The 21,881-nt window shown below is 39.4% G+C and overlaps 2 protein-coding genes across 3 annotated transcripts in view; one reads left to right on the top strand and one right to left on the bottom strand.

The window, feature by feature from the left end:
* LOC109196565 (adenylate kinase 2, mitochondrial-like) overlaps window positions 1-4,732 on the top strand; it is a 12,097-nt gene extending 7,365 nt beyond the window's left edge. The window contains exon 4 of the mRNA XM_019350756.2: window positions 4,598-4,732. Within this exon, the coding sequence (XP_019206301.2) occupies window positions 4,598-4,610 (13 nt within the window). The 3' untranslated portion in view covers window positions 4,611-4,732. The remainder of the gene's footprint in view (window positions 1-4,597) is intronic.
* On the bottom strand, window positions 2,171-21,881 carry LOC109196564 (CD209 antigen-like protein E). Of its 2 annotated transcripts, none has more exons than XM_019350755.2 (7): window positions 21,602-21,881; window positions 20,963-21,085; window positions 5,022-5,099; window positions 4,785-4,850; window positions 4,525-4,676; window positions 4,285-4,409; window positions 2,171-4,195 (listed from the first exon to the last, which is right to left on the bottom strand). In XM_019350755.2, the coding sequence occupies exons 1-7, from the start codon at window positions 21,630-21,632 to the stop codon at window positions 4,156-4,158; spliced, it is 615 nt and encodes a 204-aa protein (XP_019206300.1). In that variant the 5' UTR covers window positions 21,633-21,881; the 3' UTR covers window positions 2,171-4,155. The 2 variants fall into 2 exon arrangements, with proteins under 2 accessions (XP_019206300.1, XP_019206299.1); XM_019350754.2 differs by lacking the exons at window positions 2,171-4,195; window positions 4,285-4,409; window positions 4,525-4,676; window positions 4,785-4,850; window positions 5,022-5,099 and adding exons at window positions 19,258-19,623; window positions 19,707-19,831; window positions 20,049-20,200; window positions 20,310-20,375; window positions 20,547-20,624 and having other exon boundaries at window positions 21,602-21,855.

The raw sequence follows: 21,881 nt of genomic DNA, 5'->3' as shown, positions 1-21,881 counted from the left end.
AAACTGGAAATGCATCAGAGTAATGGAGTTTATTCTGGTACGTTTCAGAATAATGCATCGGTTATTCTGTTGAGAAAGTCACCACTGGTGAACTGAAACAGAAATGTGTTACTTTCTGGTCTGACCTAATGTTTGCATAAGCTGTACATGTTGAAATGAGAGAGAACTGCACAATAAGTTATAATTGTTACTTCTCGTTTTCTTTGGTGTGTTTCTCTCCTTTTACTTTTGTTCTTATGCAGTGCATTAATACATCTAATGATTTACAAAACAAGTCTCAGAACACTCAGTATGAGACTCTGAGCCCTGAATCAAAGCTGACCCACACTCTGAACATGCAGACGTCTCTTCACAGACATTCATCTGAACATCTGTCAAAGTTTTGGAAAGTCTCTGTGTGGAATTATTCATTGGTGTCCCCTTTCTTCACTATATCCACTAGGGCCATATCATACCGTTCACGGTAATACCGGTATAATGTTGGGCAACGATAAGAAAATGAAATATCGCGATAGAATATGGGTAAAACGCGCATGTGCAGTGCCTTTGTTTTCATACGCACATGGTGGAAAAAGCATGGCAGCGACGGAGAATGAGAAGGGAGAAAGCGGATGTTAAATGAAACAGATGAACCAGAATTGGTTTGTAAAAATGCTGCAACTTCAGTGGTGTGGAACTGGTTTAGCTTTCGTCCATCAGATACACAACAAAGCACTATTTTTGGTAGAGCATGCTAGCGGGCCGTCGTTATTACCGTGTTTTTTGGAAAATACGGCACACTTAAAATCAATCCTTTGATTTTTCTGAAAATCGAGAGTGCTCCTTATAATCCCGTGTGCCTTATGGATGAATTCTGGTTGTGTTTACTGACCTCGAAACGATTTTATGTGGTACACGGCGCTCGAAAATCTGTCAGATGTTTCAGTACGACTTTGCTAAGCTACGAACCCGCACTGCTTGATGGATTGTCGGAGCATTACGGCTATCGTAGGCAGGAGCCTGGCGGAGTGATACGCACTGTGCTTCAACATAATATTACCATATTGTGTGTGTATAACCTCTTTTTAAGTTTTGTGGATATTATACATGGTTATGCTGAGGATATGTCGGCCAATTTCCACTGGAAATGCCTTTTGGTTAAACTGTCAGCAAGGAATTTGCATTTGCACTGTAAAATTTTTATATATATCATGATCCTGGGTCCTTTTGACCCAGCGTTTTGTGTTTTCTCTTATTGTGATTTTGGTTCTGTTCTTCCTCTGTTTAGTGTTTATTCAGTTCTGCCCATGTATTCCTGTGTTAAGTCCACATTTCTTAGTCTGTGTCCTTGCATGTGTAAGTTCCTGTTTTATTGTGAAGGTCTGTGTCTTATGTCAGTGTGTTCTGTTTACGTTTCCCCTGCCTCATCAGCTGTGATGTCTTCCAGGTGTGTTCTCCTCCTGTTTCCCATCCCCTGATTCCTGGCATGTATATTTATAGTGTGTGTTACCTCGTCCTCGTTGCTGGTTCGTCTGTGTTGTTCACCTCGGTCTCCCTGCATCTCTCCGTCCGTCTCTCTGTGTATTTCCCCGTACCTCCCTGCATCTTCGTTCAGGTTTGTTTTGTTAGCTCTGCCCAGTTTAGGTTTTCCAGTTTCATGTTCACCCGCCATTGCGGTTTGTATCCACTCCTGTTAATAAATACTCACCTGCACCAGAACTGCTGCATTTTGGGTCCTTTCTACAAACTCCACACGTCTGCCACACCGGACGTGACAATATAACTTTAATGCACATAAAAAACAGCTGCTTGTTTAAGTGAAAATACATGGATGGGGGGTTTTTTGCACTAATAAAGTTGTGGAGTTGTTGTAAAGTATTTTGTCTAGTGTCAATTATATCGTCAGTTATATCGTTATCGTAAATTTTCAAATGTATATCATGATAAATATTTTTGGTGATATCGCCCTGCTCTAATCATCACCATCTCACTATTCAGCTCAAGCAGTTGAACTTGTAGGACTAACAGACACATGTTAAATGACTTAAAATCAACCACTCACCATATAGATATACACTACCAGTCAAAGGTTTGGACACACCTTCTCACTTATTGTTTTTTTTTATATTTTTACTTCTTTCTACATAGTACATACATACTGAAGATATATGAAGCAGGATGTATGAAATCATCAAATCAAAATTTATTTATATAGCACATATTAAAACAACAATGTTGACCATAATGCTTCACAGTCAGTAAAGGCACGAGACAATTAAAACAAAACAATATAAAACAGGACAACAAACAATAGGTAACAACACAACAAGCTAGAACAGCCAACTAGTTAGCAAAGAAAATATGATAAATAACTCTAAACATATCTTATATTTTAGATTTCTGAATGTAGACACCCTTTGCTTTGTTGACAGCGCTGTAAACTCTTGGCCTTCTTTCAGATGGCTTCTTCATGGGTTTGGGACCATCAGTTGTGTTGTGCAGAAGTCAGGCTGGTACACAGCTGACTTTTTATCTTTCTTGCACACATATATATACATATATATATATATAAAGTCTTTGATTTGTTTCATTTTCACTTCAGATGTCAAAAGTTGTCAGCACACTAATATTACTATTAGTGCGCTTAATATTTAATATTTAAAACAACTGTGAAGAGTTTTCTTAAAAGAAAACACCGATAACTGTATTATATCATCTGATAAACATTATTGATTTTTTGAAGTTGCAGTTGTACCTGTGCTGTTGAAACACTCAAATATTTTTTACAACAAAAACTTTAGTTAAAAATAAACTTAAAGGAACTAGAAAACTTGTTAATCAACAGAAGAGACACTTTGAAAAAATCAATTTAACACTGTGTGTGTGTGTGTGTGTGTGTGTGTGTGTGTGTGTGTGTGTGTGTATGTGTGTGTGTGTGTTAGCCTTAAAGGTACACATCAATTAGTGAGAGTTTCATTAAAATAGGACAGTGAAATGTTTTGTGGATTTCACATAACCTCAGGTGATGCCTATTACAGTGTGGGAAACCCAGCAGTGATCCTCTTATCAAGCAGAAAAAGGCTCACTGGTCTTATTTACCATCTCTGACCCTCTAGTTTTAACTAAAGAGCATCAAGAGTTTCACCTAATTAACATTTAGAGGAGATACAGATGTAAGAGTTCAGGAAAGTGCAGAAAGTGGACACAGTAACATTAACAGTTCAATATAAAGCAGCAGAATCAGAAAATTAAACCAACAGATGCCGTTCCTCTAGACTGTAGTGCTGTAGTGGAATTGCCTACATATCTACATGTGAGGTGAAGGTCATGCCGCTGATGGTGTGACAGGATATAAACATTGATGGTGTCCCCCTCAGCTGAGCTGTAATATTAGCCAGCTGCGCACTTTTTTTGAATGATGGTTGATGGTTCTCTAAAGAGCAAATATTTCCTGCTAAACTCCACACAGGTCATGATTTATGACAAGAAATGCTGCTACGAATTTAAGTTTGTCAGAGTACTTTTTGTTTGCTTGCTTGTTTGTTCACTTCTTTGAGCAATACAAGGCAAAGTCCATAAACTGTCAATTTAAGTGTTTCTCTGTTTATTAGTAATTAACACTTCTACCAAGTGTCAGACTAATCAGTTGTATCCAGATAAAATATCAAACACTGAAATGCTCAGTTACTCCTTTTATTCACACTAACATCTATTAATTGCTCTATTTTAACACAACATTTCTTCCTTTCGTCCTTTCTCCTGCAAAACTGATAATAATTAATTCATAGTTTCTTCTCTAGTTGAGTGAAGTATTCATTCATTCAGGGGAGTCTAAAATGTTTTGGGATATTTCTAAATAACAAAAGAGCATTTGAAAACACTTCAATTAATTTTAGAAGTGCTCCCACATTTCATGTTTATATTAATCAGATCAAAAAAGAAAAGAAATTATCAGATGCAAAATGTTACATTTTTTAATATGTTTTTTTTTTTTTTGGGGGGGGGGGGCGTTACTGCATCACTCCACTCTGGTGTTTAATAGACTGAATTTCAGTCACATACATTTTGAAACTGTCCAGTTACTGCTGCTTTCTCACAAATACTTCTGTCAGGCTTTGAGCAAAGTACAGCAAACCAAACACTTCAGATCATCAGCTCCACCTTTTTCTCCCATCCTCACACATTATCTGGCTCGTAGTTACTCCAAAACTGCAGCCTAAGTGATTAAAAACAAAAAGGAAAAGTTCAATAAAAACCATAACTTTAATTCTCGAAATGAAAAAAGTATTTTCACAACAATCAAACCTTTCATTCAGTGGTGATCCATCCCCCCACACCCATCTGCCCTCTACTGCTGAGTCTGTCAGTCCGATCCAGAACTTGTCCTCAGCTTCAGTCATTACGTCTCTCAGTCTTCTCTCCAGGAAAGTCTGATCAGGAAAATATGATGAAAATCACCTTGTTAGACTTTTCTGTGCTGAGAAGGTGAAACATAAAGATGTGATAAAACATGTGAGAACATGAACCTGCAGCAGTGTTTCATACCTGCTCCTCTCTGCTGTCTATCTTAACCAGGTCTCCTCCTTTAGCTCTACATTGATCTCTGCTCTGTTTCCAGGATGATTTACTGATGGAGAAGTAATAGCACTTTCCTCCATGTAGCTCCCAGCCTTCTTCACATTTATAACAAGGATCATCTTTGAAGAGATTACAGCAACGACTTCAATCAGGTGGAAGAATCACTGTTCATGTTTGTGTGAACTCAGCTTGAAGTTTGTGTCTCAGAGACAAAATCTATAACTTACTTATTACTTTAGGTCCTGGACAGGTCGGCTGCACCGTGCTGCATGATTTTATCTTAGAGAGAGTCTCTGTTAGAATAAAGAATAAAACAGTCGTCAGTCATTCATCATCTATTTTTATCTAAAGCTTGAATTAAAAAACAAATATTCATTTACATGGAATAAAAAAGACCGACTCAGCTGTGTGTCGTGAGTTTGATTTAGACTGAAGGTTAGAAACAATCAGCTGTATATGCTTACCTGTCAGATTACTTTCACACTTCATTTTGTGATGTTTCAGGTTTTCGAGCTCTTTGTTAGCTCTAATTTTGTCAAACGCTGATTAAAAAAGAACAAACAAACCAGTCAGTCAGTGAGGTTTGTTTACACTGAAAGGATTTTTGTAGCTTTGTGTTTTCAGTGTTTCTTTAGTTCTCATGTTTTCAACTGCTGACTTAAAAATGAGAGAAACAAAAAGACAGATTTTTCAGAAAACAAGAGAAACACTGAAAAGTTGGACGCATCTTTAATTTGTTGCAACACGATTAAAACAGAGCTAATGTGGGCAATCTGCAGTGTTTTACACCTTCACTGTAAATATTTTATTCATTTGATTTACAGAAAATCAGATCATTGATTTTCTTTAAGTTAAGTAAGACGAAGTAAACCACACATGATGAGAGCAGCTGCCAGCAGGATACAGAGAACCACCAGTGCCACTCTCTCTGTGGTGACCTTTGACCCTCTCTTTGATTTTGCATGCTGAGAGTCAGGAGCTTCACCTGATGAACATTTAGAGGAGACACAATGTGAGAGTTCAGAAAAGTGTGTAAGTGCAGTTTTAAACAGTTTCTCATGTTACAATACTTCAGTACTATTACAGCACACTGAACTGTAGCTGAGTGTCAATACAAGAACATTAAAGATGATTAAGATGCTTTGCACAGGAAACACTTGAGTTAAAACATGTTAACATGTCACACATCCTTTTGGTCAGTTCCTGTTTTGTTTGCTCGTCAAATGTTCATTTTGCATAACTTTTAAAAACTCTTTCTTCATCAATTACCTTTGACCCTTTACATTTCTGATTTATGCAATAAATGAAGAAAATAATTGATATGATTAAATAATGAATGTGGGCTCTACATATTTTTAAGTTGTATACATATAATGTTGTTCTATTCCAGCACAAACATCATAACTTTAATTAAAAGTCTGATGATGATCACTCAGATCTGACTGAAGCTCCGTCACCTTCCTGTTGTTTTACCACCACATTAATGTTCTTACCTTCTATGAAGCTCTGCGGACAACTCATCATGCTGAAACTTCAAGATCCTGACTTCAGACTTAATCCAACAGTCTCTGAATCACAAAACACAACAAAACGTTGAAAATATGCTTCCTTTGTCATTTATCATAGATTCAAAACTTTATACATTTAACAGAAACTAGATGTAGCTACACTTTGATGCTTAATTTAATTGCTTCCTTACTCACTGTGGCTTCTGTTTTACAGCTTACAAAACCCTGTTGGCCTGTTCCTAAAGAGGAGGGAGGAGGCTTCATCTACAGTCTGGCTCCTCCTGTCAGAATAACTGCTTTTTTTATAAGTGAAGGAAGGTTTCTTTATTTATTGTTGAAATGTCTGTCACTGTGGTACATTGTGCTGATCTCTTGCATACAGATGCAACAACAGTTTTATGAGTTGCATCACATTTGCAGGCAGTTAAAAGGAAGATAAAAATAAAAAGTATTTAAGCAGAACAAAATGAGGAACTGCCCATGAGATGAGGTGATATTTTAGCATGTTGTTAAAATAGTTGTTTCACAAATTTGGCACAACCTGATTTTTTCTCAACAATCAAGCCTTTTGCACAGTCCTGAACCATCCACCCACAAATATCTGCCCTCTATTGCTGAGTCTGTCAGTCTGATCCACAACTTGTCATCTTCATTCATGATGTTTCTCATTCTTCTCTCCAAAAATGTCTGAACAGAAACAGTTGAGGAAATGACCTCAGGAGACATGTCTGTGTAGGTTCTCAATCACACAGGTTGTGGTGGAAGCGACTGTAGTTTTTTAAGTTTAGGAAATTTTTAATTTTTAAAAATATTCTATTTAATTTATTAATGGCTTAATTAGTTGTATTTTCTAATAGATTTGATGCTGTACCAGAAATTCCCAAACTTATATTAAAATGTTGATCAAAAACACTAAAGAAATGTGAATACTGTAAAAACAACCATTTAGGGGGTCAGTCACGACAAGTTTTACAGTTTTTTATTCACAGCTTTATTTTTGAGACCCTTGAGACCGTTTTTTAAATGTTTCTTTGACCCTCATTTGTTCAAATGCTGATTAATAAATTGGATAAACAGAAACGGTATGCTGATCAGCTGGAACTTAAAATAACTAAGACTTTTTTTCTGACACCTCTGCTCTGTGGTCGAGGTCTAGAATTGCAGATGTGTTTAGCAGATTAGACTGTGATAATTATAGATATAATTATAAAGTAAATAAGTATAATAAATGTATAATAAACTAAAAAAGAAAACTTGGAAATGGATTTACTAAAACATATTTTCTTCAATTAATTTTATTTATTAATACATCTTGAAATACTTCCTAATGTCTGGAATACAAATTATCAAGGACCTCGGTCTGAGTGACCCAGGGTCTATGAGCAGTTTGGACTTGTTTATATATTTGCTGGTTTGTGGCTTGTGACCCTGTTTTTCAGGTTTGTGTGTATAGGTGTTTGTGTGTGCGTGTGTGCGCGTTCCGGAGGTTAGGTTTACAGGCACCGTCTGGACTGGTGGGTGTGTCCTGTTGGGAGGTTGGCCACACCTGAGGAGGATGATCACACACACCTGCAGCTGATCAGGTCTGTCGACAGAGGTACATAGCAGTGTGGCTGAGCTCTCCTCGACGCTGGATTGTTGTGTGACTACCCGTCAGTGTTTTCAGCATGATCAGTGAGTGTTAGTCTGTTGATATTTAGATGTGCACTAACGGCTGCCTCTGTGGATTTTCCAGCAGGAGTGCGGGAACTAGAAGGCAGTGAGCACGAGTATCACGAGAACGGAGACACAGAAGGGGAATCAGGCCACACAGGGATTCTTTATTGTGCAATTATTTACTACATTTTGTTAGTAAATAACTTTGTTGGTTTAGGGCACTGTGCATATTTACTTTTAGTTACCTGGTAACCCAAAAACGGAGAAACTTACATGGTTGTGAATCTGTTTGAACAAAGCTGTGGTCATTTTTTTAACTTGATCAAATTTATCAAATACTTTGCCAAGAACATTACTTAACATTACTTAAGTATTATTATTATTATTATTATTATTGTTATTATTATTTAATATGATAAAGTATTATTACTAATCCTAAAGAAACGTATGTAAAGTTCCTTTGCCTTTTAAATTTGTTGGAGAGAAAATATATTTAACTCAAAATGTAATGAACCAACTCATAATTTTTTACCATCACAAAAGGTGCCAAGTGCTACACACACAAACAATTTTAAATGAAGAAAACTAACTGAGTTATGATGTTACAGTTTTTCTCAAATGCTAAAACACATTTCACAAACGTTCCCACCATGTTCCCCAATATCTAAACACAACACCCTTTTCTAAAGCTACATAAACACAACCACACCTTCCCACTGCAAAACTCAAACTTTCACACCGAAAGAGCAGCTCGGAGCTTTCAAAAATGTAAACACTATACACATCATTACACACTACAGCAAAACAATTGAAAACACAATGCTCAATTTGTGAGAAGGTTCTTTGTTTCATAAAAGCCAATGCATATTTTTAGAAACTATACAGTAACGGATCGTCGTAGATCTCTGCAGAGGATTAGGCATTTAGATTTATGAGTTTCATATGAAGAGTATAAATCTATAGAAAATCCTGCATGTACGTACACTACTGTAACACAACTCAATGCAAAAACAGAATCTATTGCACACAACAGTAGTCTTGAAAACATGATCAGGGTGTGAAGTTTTTTTAATTTACGTTATTCACACCACACACACACCAAATCACTGTGCAGCATCGTGTCGCTGAGCTGCATCGGGCCACATCACCTCATCCACATCGCAGGCTATATTGTCTCTTGCCAGGCACCACGGGAAAAACGCCCTGGAATGGCGAATCCATCCTTGGAAGGCCTCTGCTGGGATGTCAACACAGGCCAGCTCCATTGCCCTTAGGAGGTTCTATATTGTGTATGGTTGTCTGTCATAAACCTTCCATCTCCACAATGAGAAGAACTCCTCTATGGGGTTCAGGAAAGGGGAGTAGGGTGGCAGACAGACGTTTAAAAAGTGGTCACTGTTGGTGGTGAACCACTCTCTGATTTGGTTTGTTCTATGGAAGCTGACATTGTCCCAAATGATCACATAAATGTGATGTGCGGGCCCAGGATGGTGTTGTTGGCGGTCCAGGAGGATGTCTTTTAGCTCCTCTAGGAAGGTGAGGAGACGTTGGATGTTGTAAGACCCAAGGACAGCATGCCGGTGGACAATCCCCTCCGAACCCATGGCCGCACAAAGGGTAATATTACCCCCCCGTTGGCCAGGGACCTCAGTGATGGCTCTTTGGCCAATGATGTTACGGCCTCTTTGCCTTCGTTTCTGCAGGTTGAAGCCTCATCCAGGAAGAGGTACTCATGAGGTCTGGCCATCGCGTCCAACTGTAATATCCTCTGTGAAAATGTGAAAGTGCACAGGTGTTCAGAACAACAGTCAATCAGGTAGCACAGTATTGTCCAGAAGTAATGTAGGCCACTGAGCAACACAGTATGTCCACTAACTGTACTGTGAACATGGATGTATACTTACTTGCACATACTCGTAACATAGGTTTTTGTGTCGCGCAGAGTTGCGCTCAAAGGGAACCCTATAGACCTGTTTCATCCGCGTCTTTTGGCGCCGGAGAACTCGGTCTATTGTGGCCAAGCTGACATCGTCAATGCTCTCAAAGTTGACATTATCGGCAATGACTTTGTCTCTGATCTCCCGGAGTCTGATGAGGTTGTTCCCACGAACCATATCCACAATGAGGGTTTCTTGTGCGGCTGTAAATATGGCAACCATCCCACCTCTATGTGGCATTCTTTCAACTCTAAAGAAAGAAACATGTGTTGTCAATTGACATGTGTTACGATACAGTCACAACTGATTTGAACTCCTCTTCCTCGTTGGCCTGCTCCTCTTCTTCCTGGGCCAGCTCTTCTCCCTCCTCTGCATCGAATTCCTCTTCCCCTGACTCTGCCTTCATCCATTATGTTTGTTTGGAATCTGCACTCTGAACTTGCTTTTATACATGTGTTCGCAGCATTAGCAACAAGTGTCTTCAATTTTGAGTTGTTGTGTGTAATGAATGACGCCAGGTGTGTTCATTGTGTTCAAATATTGCTGACTGTGGCAAGCATGTTGCATCACATGAGCTTTCATTTGAGAATATGAGCAGAGTTCTTTTGCAACTTGTGTCTTAGCAAGGAAAGATGTGGTTAGATTTGTGACAACCGAGGATTGTGTTCTGTGAATTGTGTCTTCATGTGACATGTGTTTATGATATTGGTAAATGATGGCTAGATTTAGTAAATGTGTTTAGACAACTGGTCATTTGGTTTAGAGGTTTGGCGTTTGTGTTTTAGCATTTGAGAAAAACTGTAAGATTTGTATAAGCTGAGTAAGATCAGCTTACAGCTGAACATGTTTTCAAAAGCTAATTGAAGCTAAAAGCTAATTGAAAAAAAATGAGAGAAACAACGATTTTGTAAATTAAGATTTTTTTTTAACTTCCTAGGACCTGGCATCCACATATGTGAACATCATATTTTGGGTTCTCTAGACCACAATGCTAAATTTTGCTCTACAAGGGCCTGATATCTTTAATCGTTCTTTGTTACAGACATACGCTTTCCTGCAACTGTTAGCAGCACTTCAAATGAGCCACGTTGCTCAAAGGAGCACAATTGTTGTTTCTCATTTTGTTTTTGTACTCAGGAAAAATGCAGAGCATCCCATATCATTTGGGACAATGTGAGCTTTCTCCGAGGTCCAGGAATATGCAATTGGTTTCACAATGAGCAGCATTTTATCAATGTGTTTCTTCCACCATACTCTTCCGATACTTTTCCTTTTGAACCCTATTGAGGAGTTTTTCTCAGCATAGAGATTGGACTGGAATATTGCCAGGGCTGGATTTGGTGTGCTAAAGGATTCTTTCCTCGTTGCACTGCAAAGGAGACCATAGCATGTAATGTGGATGAAGTCCTGTGGCCTGACCCAGCACAGAAGCGTGATGCTGAGGCAGAATAAATTATCTGATTAAGCTGTAAAAATATATAATTTGTATATATACAAATATATGCTCTCTAGTATCTAGCTAGCTAGCTGGCTATCTAGATATCTATATTGTTTTTCTTGCAGTTCTTTTTTGTTAAAATGTGAATACAAGTATAAATGAATGAATAGATAAATATTATTTTCCTGCTATCTCACAGGGTTTTGTATTTATTTCTGTAGTGTGTAATGGTTGCTAAGTTGAGTTTGCACATTGGCTGGTTTTGTGTGGTTTTTGACAGTAGTGCTTGATTTTGAGAAAAGTTAAAATAGTTTGGGGTCAAATGTTTGGTTTTGCAATACAAGTCGAAGGTTTTGTGTGTGTAGCTTGGATTTTAGAGGTTGTGTTTAGTGTTTTGAGACAAAGCTGCAGAAAAACTAGCTAATCACTAGCAACTGCCACAACTAGCTAAACGTAAGCTAAAGTGGCAGTTTTTCGTTGTTGACGCTGTCACCGGTACGAGATTTCGGAATGGCACCACTTACCTCAACATCCAGTTGTGAAAGCTGCGTCAACCTGAGCCAAAAAGTGATCGAGCTGGAACAAAGGATATCCACGCTATACCAAATCCAGGGGGCAGAACGCGATCTTGACACGATCCTCCTTGGCAAAGCTCAAACCACCGCTACTAGCGCTGAGCTAGCCGACACAGTGCACCACTCAGCTGTTGTGTCCCAAGATCCCGCCAACAGTCAACCCAGGCTCCAAACTTGTGTCGCTGGTGTTTCTGCCACGGACGAGAACTGCTGGTTTCAACTAGGGGCCAGACCCAAGGCTCTGGTCAGCTCCACTCCACTCCAACCAGCGCCATGGACCATGGTTGGGACGCGCGGTGGCTGCAGAGGGGCCAGGAGGATCCGTCTCTCGCACTCTCACCCCTCCGGTGCGGTAGTGCTGAAGAATAAATTCAGTATCCTGGATCCTGTGGACTTTCCTCCTCTGGCCGCTAGCCCTTGCCACCCCGCTGTGTCGCTGAAGTCTGCACCATCTCCACCACTACGTGCCCGGAGCCGTGGCGGGCAGCTCGGCGCTGTGGCGCAAACTCGCCGTGGAGAACTGTTCTTCACCCCGGCTCCTCGGAGAAGAGGACCCACGGCGCAGCTACCTGGGAGTCACGCACGCGGTCCGGCTGGTGCATCTCCATCTGAACACCCCCGGTGCCGTGGCGCAGGCATCTCAGATGGCCAGCAGTCCCCGGTGGCATCTCCTCTCTCCACGCTGGTCCTCGGAGATTCCATCGTCAGGAACGTGCGGATGAGGGGGGCGCTCACGCTGTCGTTCCCGGGAGCCACCGTTGTCGACATAGTGGACAGAATTCCCAACATCCTGGCGTCCCACCCGCAGGCCAACCGGCTCATCATCCACATCGGCACCAATGACATCCCCAAACAGCAATCTGAGCTGCTGAAGCTGGACTTCCTCCAACTCTTCAGCCTCCTTGGTCAGTTGCAGGTGAGTGCTTTTATCTCCGGGCCCACCCCCACCTGCGGCAGAGGGATAGGCCGTTTCAGCCGGCTGCTCAGCCTTAACACTTGGCTTTCCTCCGCCTGTGTCTCCCACGGCGTGGGTTTTATTAACAATTTTGATGCCTTCTGGGAGAGGAGACATCTTTTTGGGGCAGACGGACTCCACCTCAACGCCTGGGGACGCCGTTTGCTGTCCGCCAATTTGGTATTTGGCGTACAGCACTCCCGCACACGGCCCTGTCATTACCCCAAACCGACACTACCCGCTGATCTGTCCTCCACTGACTGATGTCCCCGTGGTCCCAGCTCCTACATTTGTTCCACTTTTAACAGTAATACACAAAACTCTGGACTCGGACCTCTCTCTCCCACAGTCAACACAATACCCGTCATAATCACAAACAGAGAGCAACACAATTATCATAAATCCAGTAACTCCAAAAACATTAATAACCTCCGGCCTCTTCAAAAATCTCAGACTTCATTGAACTCTACTGTCAAAATTCCAGCAGTCTCAATTAGTATGGCACTTTTAAATGTCCGCTCTCTGTTGAATAAGTCTTTTATTATTAATGATTTAATTTTAGATAATAAACTTGATTGTTTATTTTTAACTGAAACATGGCTGGGTTCGGATGCATCAGTTGTTCTCACTGAGGCCTCCCCACCAAATTTTAATTTCTCTTTTTCCTTTAGAAGTGGTAAGAGAGGTGGTGGGACTGCATCTTTAACCAACAACACACTCACCACCAAACACATTTTATTTGATCATTTTACCACTTTCGAATTCCACGCTATTGTTTTTAGCAGCCCTCCAGTTTTATCTGTCACAATTTATAGACCACCTAAAGACAGTGCTGCTTTTATCAAGGAATTCTCAGAATTTTTAACAAACATACATTCAAAATATAACATGATAATTCTAACCGGTGATTTTAACCTGCACATAGATAATCCTTCTGACTCTACATCAAAAGAATTCTTAAACATTCTTTACTGTATGGATTTTACCCAACACCTCACGCAGCCGACTCACAACAGAGGACACACTCTGGACCTGGTCATCACCCATGGGCTGTCCACCAGTGTGTCCTCTGTTGTTGACTTAGCTGTCTCTGACCACTACTGTGTGTTTTTTAACATCACCGGTTTTATTCAGCGGGAGACCTCGGTGCGAATTGTGAGGAGGCGCTATCTAACCTCTGAAGTGGCTGCAAATTTTACCAGGGTTTTAGACGAATGCCCCCCTGTGATTCTACCTGCACCCTGTGATTTTATTTTTAATCATTTTAACAGCAAACTGAAGAAAAGCCTTGACTCCGTTGCTCCACTCACCACCAAAAAGATTAACGTAAAATGTGTATCACCCTGGAGAAACGAAGAAGTCAAAAAACTCAAAAGAAATTGCAGGGCAGCAGAAAGGAGATGGAGGAAAAATAAAAATGCAATCAACTATCAAATACTTTGCGAGCAACTTAAAATTTACAATAATACACTAAGGAATTCAAGAAATTCATACTTCGCCAAAATAATCAGTAATAACAAAAATAATCCCAAGGTCCTCTTCTCCACCATAGATCACTTATTTAACCCTGATTTTAACAGCTCCCAAAGAACTCCCACAGACTCACTCTGTGAGCAGTTTGCAGACCACTTCAGGGGAAAAATCAACACCATCAGATGTGATATTTTATCTTCTCGTGATATGATTTTAAACACATCTGAGGGATCGATTGTACCTGAGGAGACACTGGACAGCTTTGTCCTGGTTAATGCTGAGAACCTTAAGAAGGTTTTCTCCACAGTGAGACCCACCACATGTCTTTTAGATCCAATCCCCTCTCCACTTTTTAAAACACTTTATGGATTTTTTGAAGCTGAGCTTTTATACATGATGAATTGCTCTCTTCAGTCGGGTGTCTTCCCTGCTGCCTTTAAAACGGCGGTGGTGAGGCCCCTTCTGAAGAAGAGCAATTTGGATTGCAATAATTTTAATAACTACAGACCTGTATCCAACTTACCATTTCTAAGTAAAATCTTAGAAAAACTTGTTTTTACTCAGATTAATGATTTTCTGAATGATAAACAGATCCTAGAAATATTTCAGTCTGGATTTCGGGTGAACCACAGCACAGAGACTGCTCTCCTAAAGGTTTTAAATGATATTAGATGTAACTGGGACTCCCAAAAGCTCTCAGTCCTGGTGCTACTGGATCTAAGCGCAGCCTTTGATACAGTAGACCACGCTATACTTTTAAACAGACTGAAACACATGGTGGGCCTCTCTGGTGCTGTACACAACTGGTTCACTTCCTATCTCTCAGACAGAACTTTTATGGTGTGCATGGATACATGCTCCTCTAAGATCCATAAAATGACATGTGGTGTGCCTCAAGGGTCGGTTTTAGGCCCTGTACTTTTTAATTTGTATATGCTCCCTCTTGGCGGTGTCATCAGGAAGCATGGAGTGAACTTCCACAGTTACGCTGATGATACTCAGCTGTACATCTCCGTGTCTCCTGATGACACCAGACCAATGGATGCCCTTTTAAACTGTATTCTAGATATAAAATCTTGGATGGCAGAAAACTTTTTACAGCTTAACCAGGACAAAACTGAAGTTTTAATCATCGGTCCTGAGGCTCAGAGAGAGAAACTCTTGTCTAAATTACAGGCATTTTCACTATGCCCTTCACTACAAGTGAAAAACTTGGGTGTTATTCTTGACTCTGAGCTTGGTTTTATCCCACATATTAAACATGTAACCAAAATTGGATTTTATCATCTGAAAAATATAGCCAGAGTCCGCCCTATTCTCTCTCAAGCCAACACGGAGATGCTGATGCATGCTTTTATTACCAGTCGCATTGATTACTGTAATGCCCTGCTCTCTGGTCTCCCCAAAAAGAATATCTCACCTTTGCAACTTTTGCAAAACTCTGCAGCTCGTGTGCTGACGAAGACCAGAGGGCGGGCCCACATTACACCAGTTTTACAATCGCTGCATTGGCTCCCCGTGTGTTTCAGGATCGATTTTAAAGTTCTTTTATTGGTTTTTAAATGTCTTAATGGTCTTGAGCCTTCTTATCTTTCAGATCTGCTTTTACCATACGAACCCTCGCGGACCCTGAGGTCCTCTGGTACTGGCCTTTTGATTGTCCCTAAAGTCAGGACACATACTCACGGAGAGGCAGTTTTCAGTGGTATGGTCCTCGACTGTGGAACAGCCTGCCGGAGGAGCTCAGGGCCGCAGAGAACGTACATGTTTTTAAAAACAGGCTCAAGACCCACCTTTTTAATTTAGCTTTTACCTAATGTTTATTTATTTAATGCTTATTTATTCTATCCTGCTATTCTATTTATATTATTCATTTAGTTTTACCTAATACCTATTGATTGTATTCTTATTCATTTTTTATCTTCTTACTCTGTTTATACTTATATTTATATTATATCCCACTCTTATTTATTTTATCTTTTTATCCTGTTTATATTCTTATTAGGTCATATCTCCAGTGTTTCCTCGGAGGGGGCTCTCTGCACAAGGCTGTGATCGACCGTGGCTGCTGGGGCTCTGTGGGTCCTCTCAGCCTGGCTGGGGGGCTTCTTTGCCTCCCTCCTGCTGTGTGCCCAGCCTGAAGGCTGCGGTCTGTGACTGGCTCCCGGTGCAGACAGCCCCCTGTGATAGTGTTTCCTCACTTGGCTAATGCGTACCCAGCCCAATTTTACTCTTTAGGTGTGTGTGTGTGTATGTGTGTGTGTGTGGGGGGGGGTATCATGACCGCTTCTTTTAATGACAGTGTGGGGAATGAGTGGGAGGGTGGGGTGGGCTGCTTTTAACCATGTAAAGCACTTTGTGCTACAGTTTGTATGAAAAGTGCTTTATAAATAAAGATTGATTGATTGATTGATTGATTGATTGATTGATTGAAAGAGATGAGATTTTAGGAAATGTGTTTTATCAATTCAGAAAAACTTAATTTGAATTAAATACTGTTCTTAGACAGAATAAAACAGACATGGAAATCCTGTCCCCCTGTTGTCAGGCTGTAATTGTCTGATGTGACTGTGCTCCTCCTGCATTGGTCTTTTGATTCACAGTTTTTCTCATTCGCTTGTCTTTCTTCCTTCATTCCTTTTTTTACCTTTAAAAGTGATAATAAATAATTCATAGGTTCTTCTGTACTAGTTATATGATGTACTCACTGATTCAGTTACCAAAATGCTTTGTAATCTTCTAGATGGCTTTAAGTTTACAAAAGGATTTATTAAGATTTGTATAAGCTGAGTAAGATCAGCTAACAGCTGAACATGTTTTCAAAAGCTAATTGAAAAAAATGAGAGAAACAAAGATTTTGTAAATTAAGAATTTTTTTTAACTTCCTAGGACCTGGCATCCACATATGTGAACATCATATTTTGGGTTGTCTCGACCAGCGGTCCCCAACCTTTTTTGCGCCACGGACCGGTTTATGCCCGACAATATTTTCACGGACCGGCAATAAGGTGTCGCGGATAAATACAACAAAATAAAACTAGTGCCGGTACCGAAAAAAAGAAGATTTATTCATAACACACGTGAAAAGAGCCAGGAAAACCGAGTTAACGATAAAAACGATAACAAAATAACGCTGAAAACCGATAAAAACCCTGAAAACCATACATTTCACACCTGAGCCTCAACTCTCGCGGCCCGGTACCAAACGACTCACGGACCGGTACCGGTCCGAGGCCCGGGGGTTGGGGACCGCTGGTCTAGACCACAATGCTAAATTTTGCTCTACAAGGATATCTGGTCTTAAAAAATAAAACAGGTCAATGATGAGATGAACTAAAGGGAGTGTGTTTTGTTCTGTCACTTCTGCCAGATGTTTATTTACACATTCATCTGTTCAAAATGCAAAGAGTCATATTTTATGTTTGTTACTCAGAGGCATATGTGCTGATGCAGCACGGAACAGGGAAGTTCTTGTGATTTCTGGCTGTAATAATTTCAAAATAAAACTTGAAAATGATCACAGGTCCACCTGAAGACAGCTTGAACAAGAACAAGGGTTCATAACTGATGACAGATGATAAGAGCTCTTAGAAATGCGTAAATATGTCTATGTATTAGTGTTTTTTTATTTCCCTTTTGATGGTCTTGGTGATGTGTTAAATATAGAAATCAGTTGGTCAGAAAAACTGGACTTCTTTGGAGAAACTTCTAGAACAGGGGCGTCGAACTCCAGGCCTCGAGGGCCGGTGTCCTGCAGGTTTTAGATCTCACCCTGGGTCAACACACCTGAATCAAATGATAAGTTCATTAGCTGGCATCTGGAGAACTTCAAGACATGTTGAGGAGGTCATTTAGCCATTTGAATCAGCTGTGTTGGATCAAGGACACGTCTAAAACCTGCAGGACACCGGCCCTCGAGGCCTGAAGTTCAACACCTGTGTTCTAGAAGCTACCTTATTGTTATGATTTTAGCACTGAATTAAATAAAAACTGCATTAAAAAGAAAAACAAAGTGATGACCAGACAGTAACACGTTAAAAGTAACATGTTACAAGGTTTGAGTGCTCAGAAGAGTAGAAAAGCGCTATATAAGAACCAGTCCATTTACAGGACTCAGTGCCACTGAATCTTTGATTTTATTTATTTTTTGCTGTGTTTTACTTGCATCTATTTGAAAGAGTGAGTGTAAACACAAGAAACTATTTTATTTAATATGCTGGAATATGCCAAAAATAGGATTAAATGTTAAACAAATTTCTTCCAGTCAGAGAATGTTGCATATGATTTAATTTCTGCTTGATGCATAAAGTTAAAGTTAAAGAATAGTATTGGGCAGAAAGGTCTATTGCTTTATTAAGTATTCAGGTTGTGTATCATGTTTTTAAAGAGTAACTAAATAATAAATTAACTAATTACTTTTGAAAATAAGTAATCAGTAAAGTAAAGGGATTACTTTCTTGGAGAAGTAATCAGTAATTAGGAACTGACTTGACCAACACTGATTATGACAGATATGTCTATCCCAACTATGGAAGATTATCCCAAAACAGCCTTTTAAACAACCACATGTCTTTGGAAGCATAAATTACTGAGTTTATGAGGTGCAAAAATTATTTTGAAGTGTAGATGTCGTGACGTGAGCTAAGCTGGCAGCTACTGTGTTAGCAGCAACACCTTACATTTTAAAGAGCAAAACAAACCAATACAAGTCCCAAATTCAGACACAGATTTGAATAAAAGCAAAAGCTCAGAGAAGATAAATACCAATGTGAGCAGCTGTCAGGAGAACACAGAGACCAACAGTTTTACAATGTCAGAGGTGATCTTTGACCCTCTTTTTCATTTTGCATTTTAAGAGTCAGGAGCTTCACCTGATGAACATCTACAGGAGAAACAGATGTGAGAGTTGGGAAATGTTGATCAACATTTACAAACAGCTTCTCACACTGCAAACTCTGAGAACCACAGGCTTCTTTTTTGCACTGGATGACTTAGTGTTAAAATGTGACATAGTGGTCATTTTTTCTTTTTAATCAATTTTATCGCACTGACATTAATTGCTTACTCCATTTTAACACTTAAAATGTCTTTCTTTCTCCGTTCCTTTCCTTTTCCTGTAAAAGTGATAATAAATAATTCATAGGTTCTTCTGTAGATGTATGATGTTACAATTAGATTTATTATTGAGAACAGTTTAATACATTTCACAGGTCCCACATTTCTTCTACATGTTAATCACATCAATAGAAAAAATATCAGACAGTAAAATAAACATCATGTTTTCTATGTTCACTTTATTTCTGTTTGAACAACTTCATTCTGGTCTTTCTTTCAAAAGACACATGCATACTGTCCTCCAAATCCTGCTACCTCACAAATACTTCTGTGAGGCTTTGAGCAAACTGCATCAAACCAACACTTCAGATCTTTAGCTCCGCCTTTTTCCCCCATCCTCACACAGTCCTCTCCATCAGGATGTTCACTTTTCCAATTGTCTGGCTCACCTTTGCTCCAAAACTCCAAACTAAGTGATGAAAAACAAAAAGAAGTAAAAACTGTAACGTTAATTCTGGAAATGACAAAAATATATTTTCACAACAATCAAACCTTTCATTCAGTGATGATCCGTCCACCCACACCCATCTGCCCTCTACTGCTGAGTCTGTCAGTCCGATCCAGAACTTGTCCTGAACTTCAGTCATTACATCTCTCAGTCTTCTCTCCAGGAAAGTCTGATCAGGAAAATATGATGAAAATTACCTTGTTAGACTTTTCTGTGCTGAGAAGGTGAAACATAAAGATGTGATAAAACATATCGTTAGCTTGATAGCATAATTGCCTAAGTCATTTTTTTGTGTTTGGACTTAGGCACTTATGCTGAAATGACTTAGGCACTTATGCTATGAAGCTAACGATATGAGAACATGAACCTGCAGCAGTGTTTCATACCTGCTCCTCTCTGCTCTCTATCTTAACCAGGTCTCCTCCTTTAGCTCTACACTGATCTCTGCTCTCGTTCCAGGATGATTTATTGTTGGAGAAGTAATAGCACTTTCCTCCATGCTGCTCCCAGCCTCCTTCACATTCATAACAAGGATCATCTTTGAAGAGATTACAGCAACAACTTCAGTCAGGTGGAAGTAATCACTGTTCATGTTTGTATAAACTTAGCTTGAAGTTTGTGTCTCAGAGACAAAATCTATAACTTACTTATTACTTTAGGTCCTGGACAGGTCGGCTGCACCGTGCTGCATGATTTTATCTTAGAGAGAGTCTCTGTTAGAATAAAGAATAAAACTGTCGTCAGTCATTCATCATCTATTTTTATCTAAAGCTTGAATTAAAAAACAAATAATCATTTACATGGAATAAAAAAGACCGACTCAGCTGTGTGTCATGAGTTTGATTTAGACTGAAGATTAGAAACAATCAGCTGTATATGCTTACCTGTCAGATTACTTTCACACTTCATTTTGTGATGTTTCAGGTTTTCGAGCTCTTTGTTCGCTCTAATTTTGTCAAACGCTGATTAAAAAAGAACAAACAAACCAGTCAGTCAGTGAGGTTTGTTTACACTGAAAGGATTTTTGTAGCTTTGTGTTTTCAGTGTTTCTTTAGTTCTCATGTTTTCAACTGCTGACTTAAAAATGAGAGAAACAAACAGATTTTTCAGAAAACAAGAAAAACACTGGAAAGTTGGACGCATCTTTAATTTGTTGCAACACGATTAAAACAGAGCTAATGTGGGCAATCTGCAGTGTTTTACACCTTCACTGTAAATATTTTATTCATTTGATTTACAGAAAATCAGATCATTGATTTTCTTTAAGTTAAGTAAGATGAAGGAAACCACACAAACTCACAGAGACAACAAATAACGATGAGAGCAGCTGCCAGGAGGATACAGAGAACCACCAGTGCCACTCTCTCTGTGGTGACCTTTGACCCTCTCTTTGATTTTGCATGCTGAGAGTCAGGAGCTTCACCTGATGAACATTTAGAGGAGACACAATGTGAGAGTTCAGAAAAATGTGTATTTATCAGTTACAACAGTTTTAAACAGTTTCTCATGTTACAATACTTTAGTACTATTACAGCACACTGAACTGTAGCTGAGTGTCAATACAAGAACATTAAAGATGATTAAGATGTTTTGCACAGGAAACACTTGAGTTAAAACATGTTAACATGTCACACATCCTTTTGGTCAGTTCCTGTTTTTGTTTTTGCTCTTCACAGCTTCATTTTGCATAACTTTCAAACACTCTTTCTTCATCAATTACTTTTGATTCTTACATTTCTGATTTATTAAAACATTTTAAAAATTCATATGATTAAATAATGAATGTGGGCTCTACATATTTTTAAGTCGTATACATATAATGTTGTTCTATTCAAGCACAAATATCTTAACTTTAATTCAAAGTCTGATGATGATCACTCAGATCTGACTGAAGCTCCGTCACCTTCCTGTTGTTTTACCACCACATTAATGTTCTTACCTTCTATGAAGCTCTGCGGACGGCTCATCATGCTGAAACTTCAAGATCCTGACTTCAGACTTAATCCAACAGTCTCTGAATCACAAAACACAACAAAACGTTGAAATTCTGTTTCCTTTGTTATTTATCGTAGATTCAATTCTTTATACATTTAACAGAAAACTGATGTAGCTAAGCTTTGATGCTCACTCTAATTGCTTCCTTACTCCTTCTAACTTCTGTTTTACAGCTTAAAAAAGCAACTTCCTGTTGACTAAGTCTGGCTCCTCCTGTCAGAATA

The sequence above is a fragment of the Oreochromis niloticus genome, linkage group LG22, assembly GCF_001858045.2.
Source record: "Oreochromis niloticus isolate F11D_XX linkage group LG22, O_niloticus_UMD_NMBU, whole genome shotgun sequence".
NCBI classification, from domain to species: Eukaryota; Metazoa; Chordata; class Actinopteri; order Cichliformes; family Cichlidae; genus Oreochromis; species Oreochromis niloticus.
This window is presented reverse-complemented; position numbering and strand designations above follow the sequence as displayed.

Coding starts and splice junctions, on each gene's coding strand:
- LOC109196564 (XM_019350754.2), bottom strand. CDS start 21,632: ATGATGAGCCGTCCGCAGAGCTTCATAGAAG. Junction 20,376..20,546: donor GTGTGAAAGTAATCTGACAG/GTAAGCATATAC, acceptor TTATTCTAACAG/AGACTCTCTCTAAGATAAAA. Junction 20,201..20,309: donor TCCAGGACCTAAAGTAATAA/GTAAGTTATAGA, acceptor ATCTCTTCAAAG/ATGATCCTTGTTATGAATGT.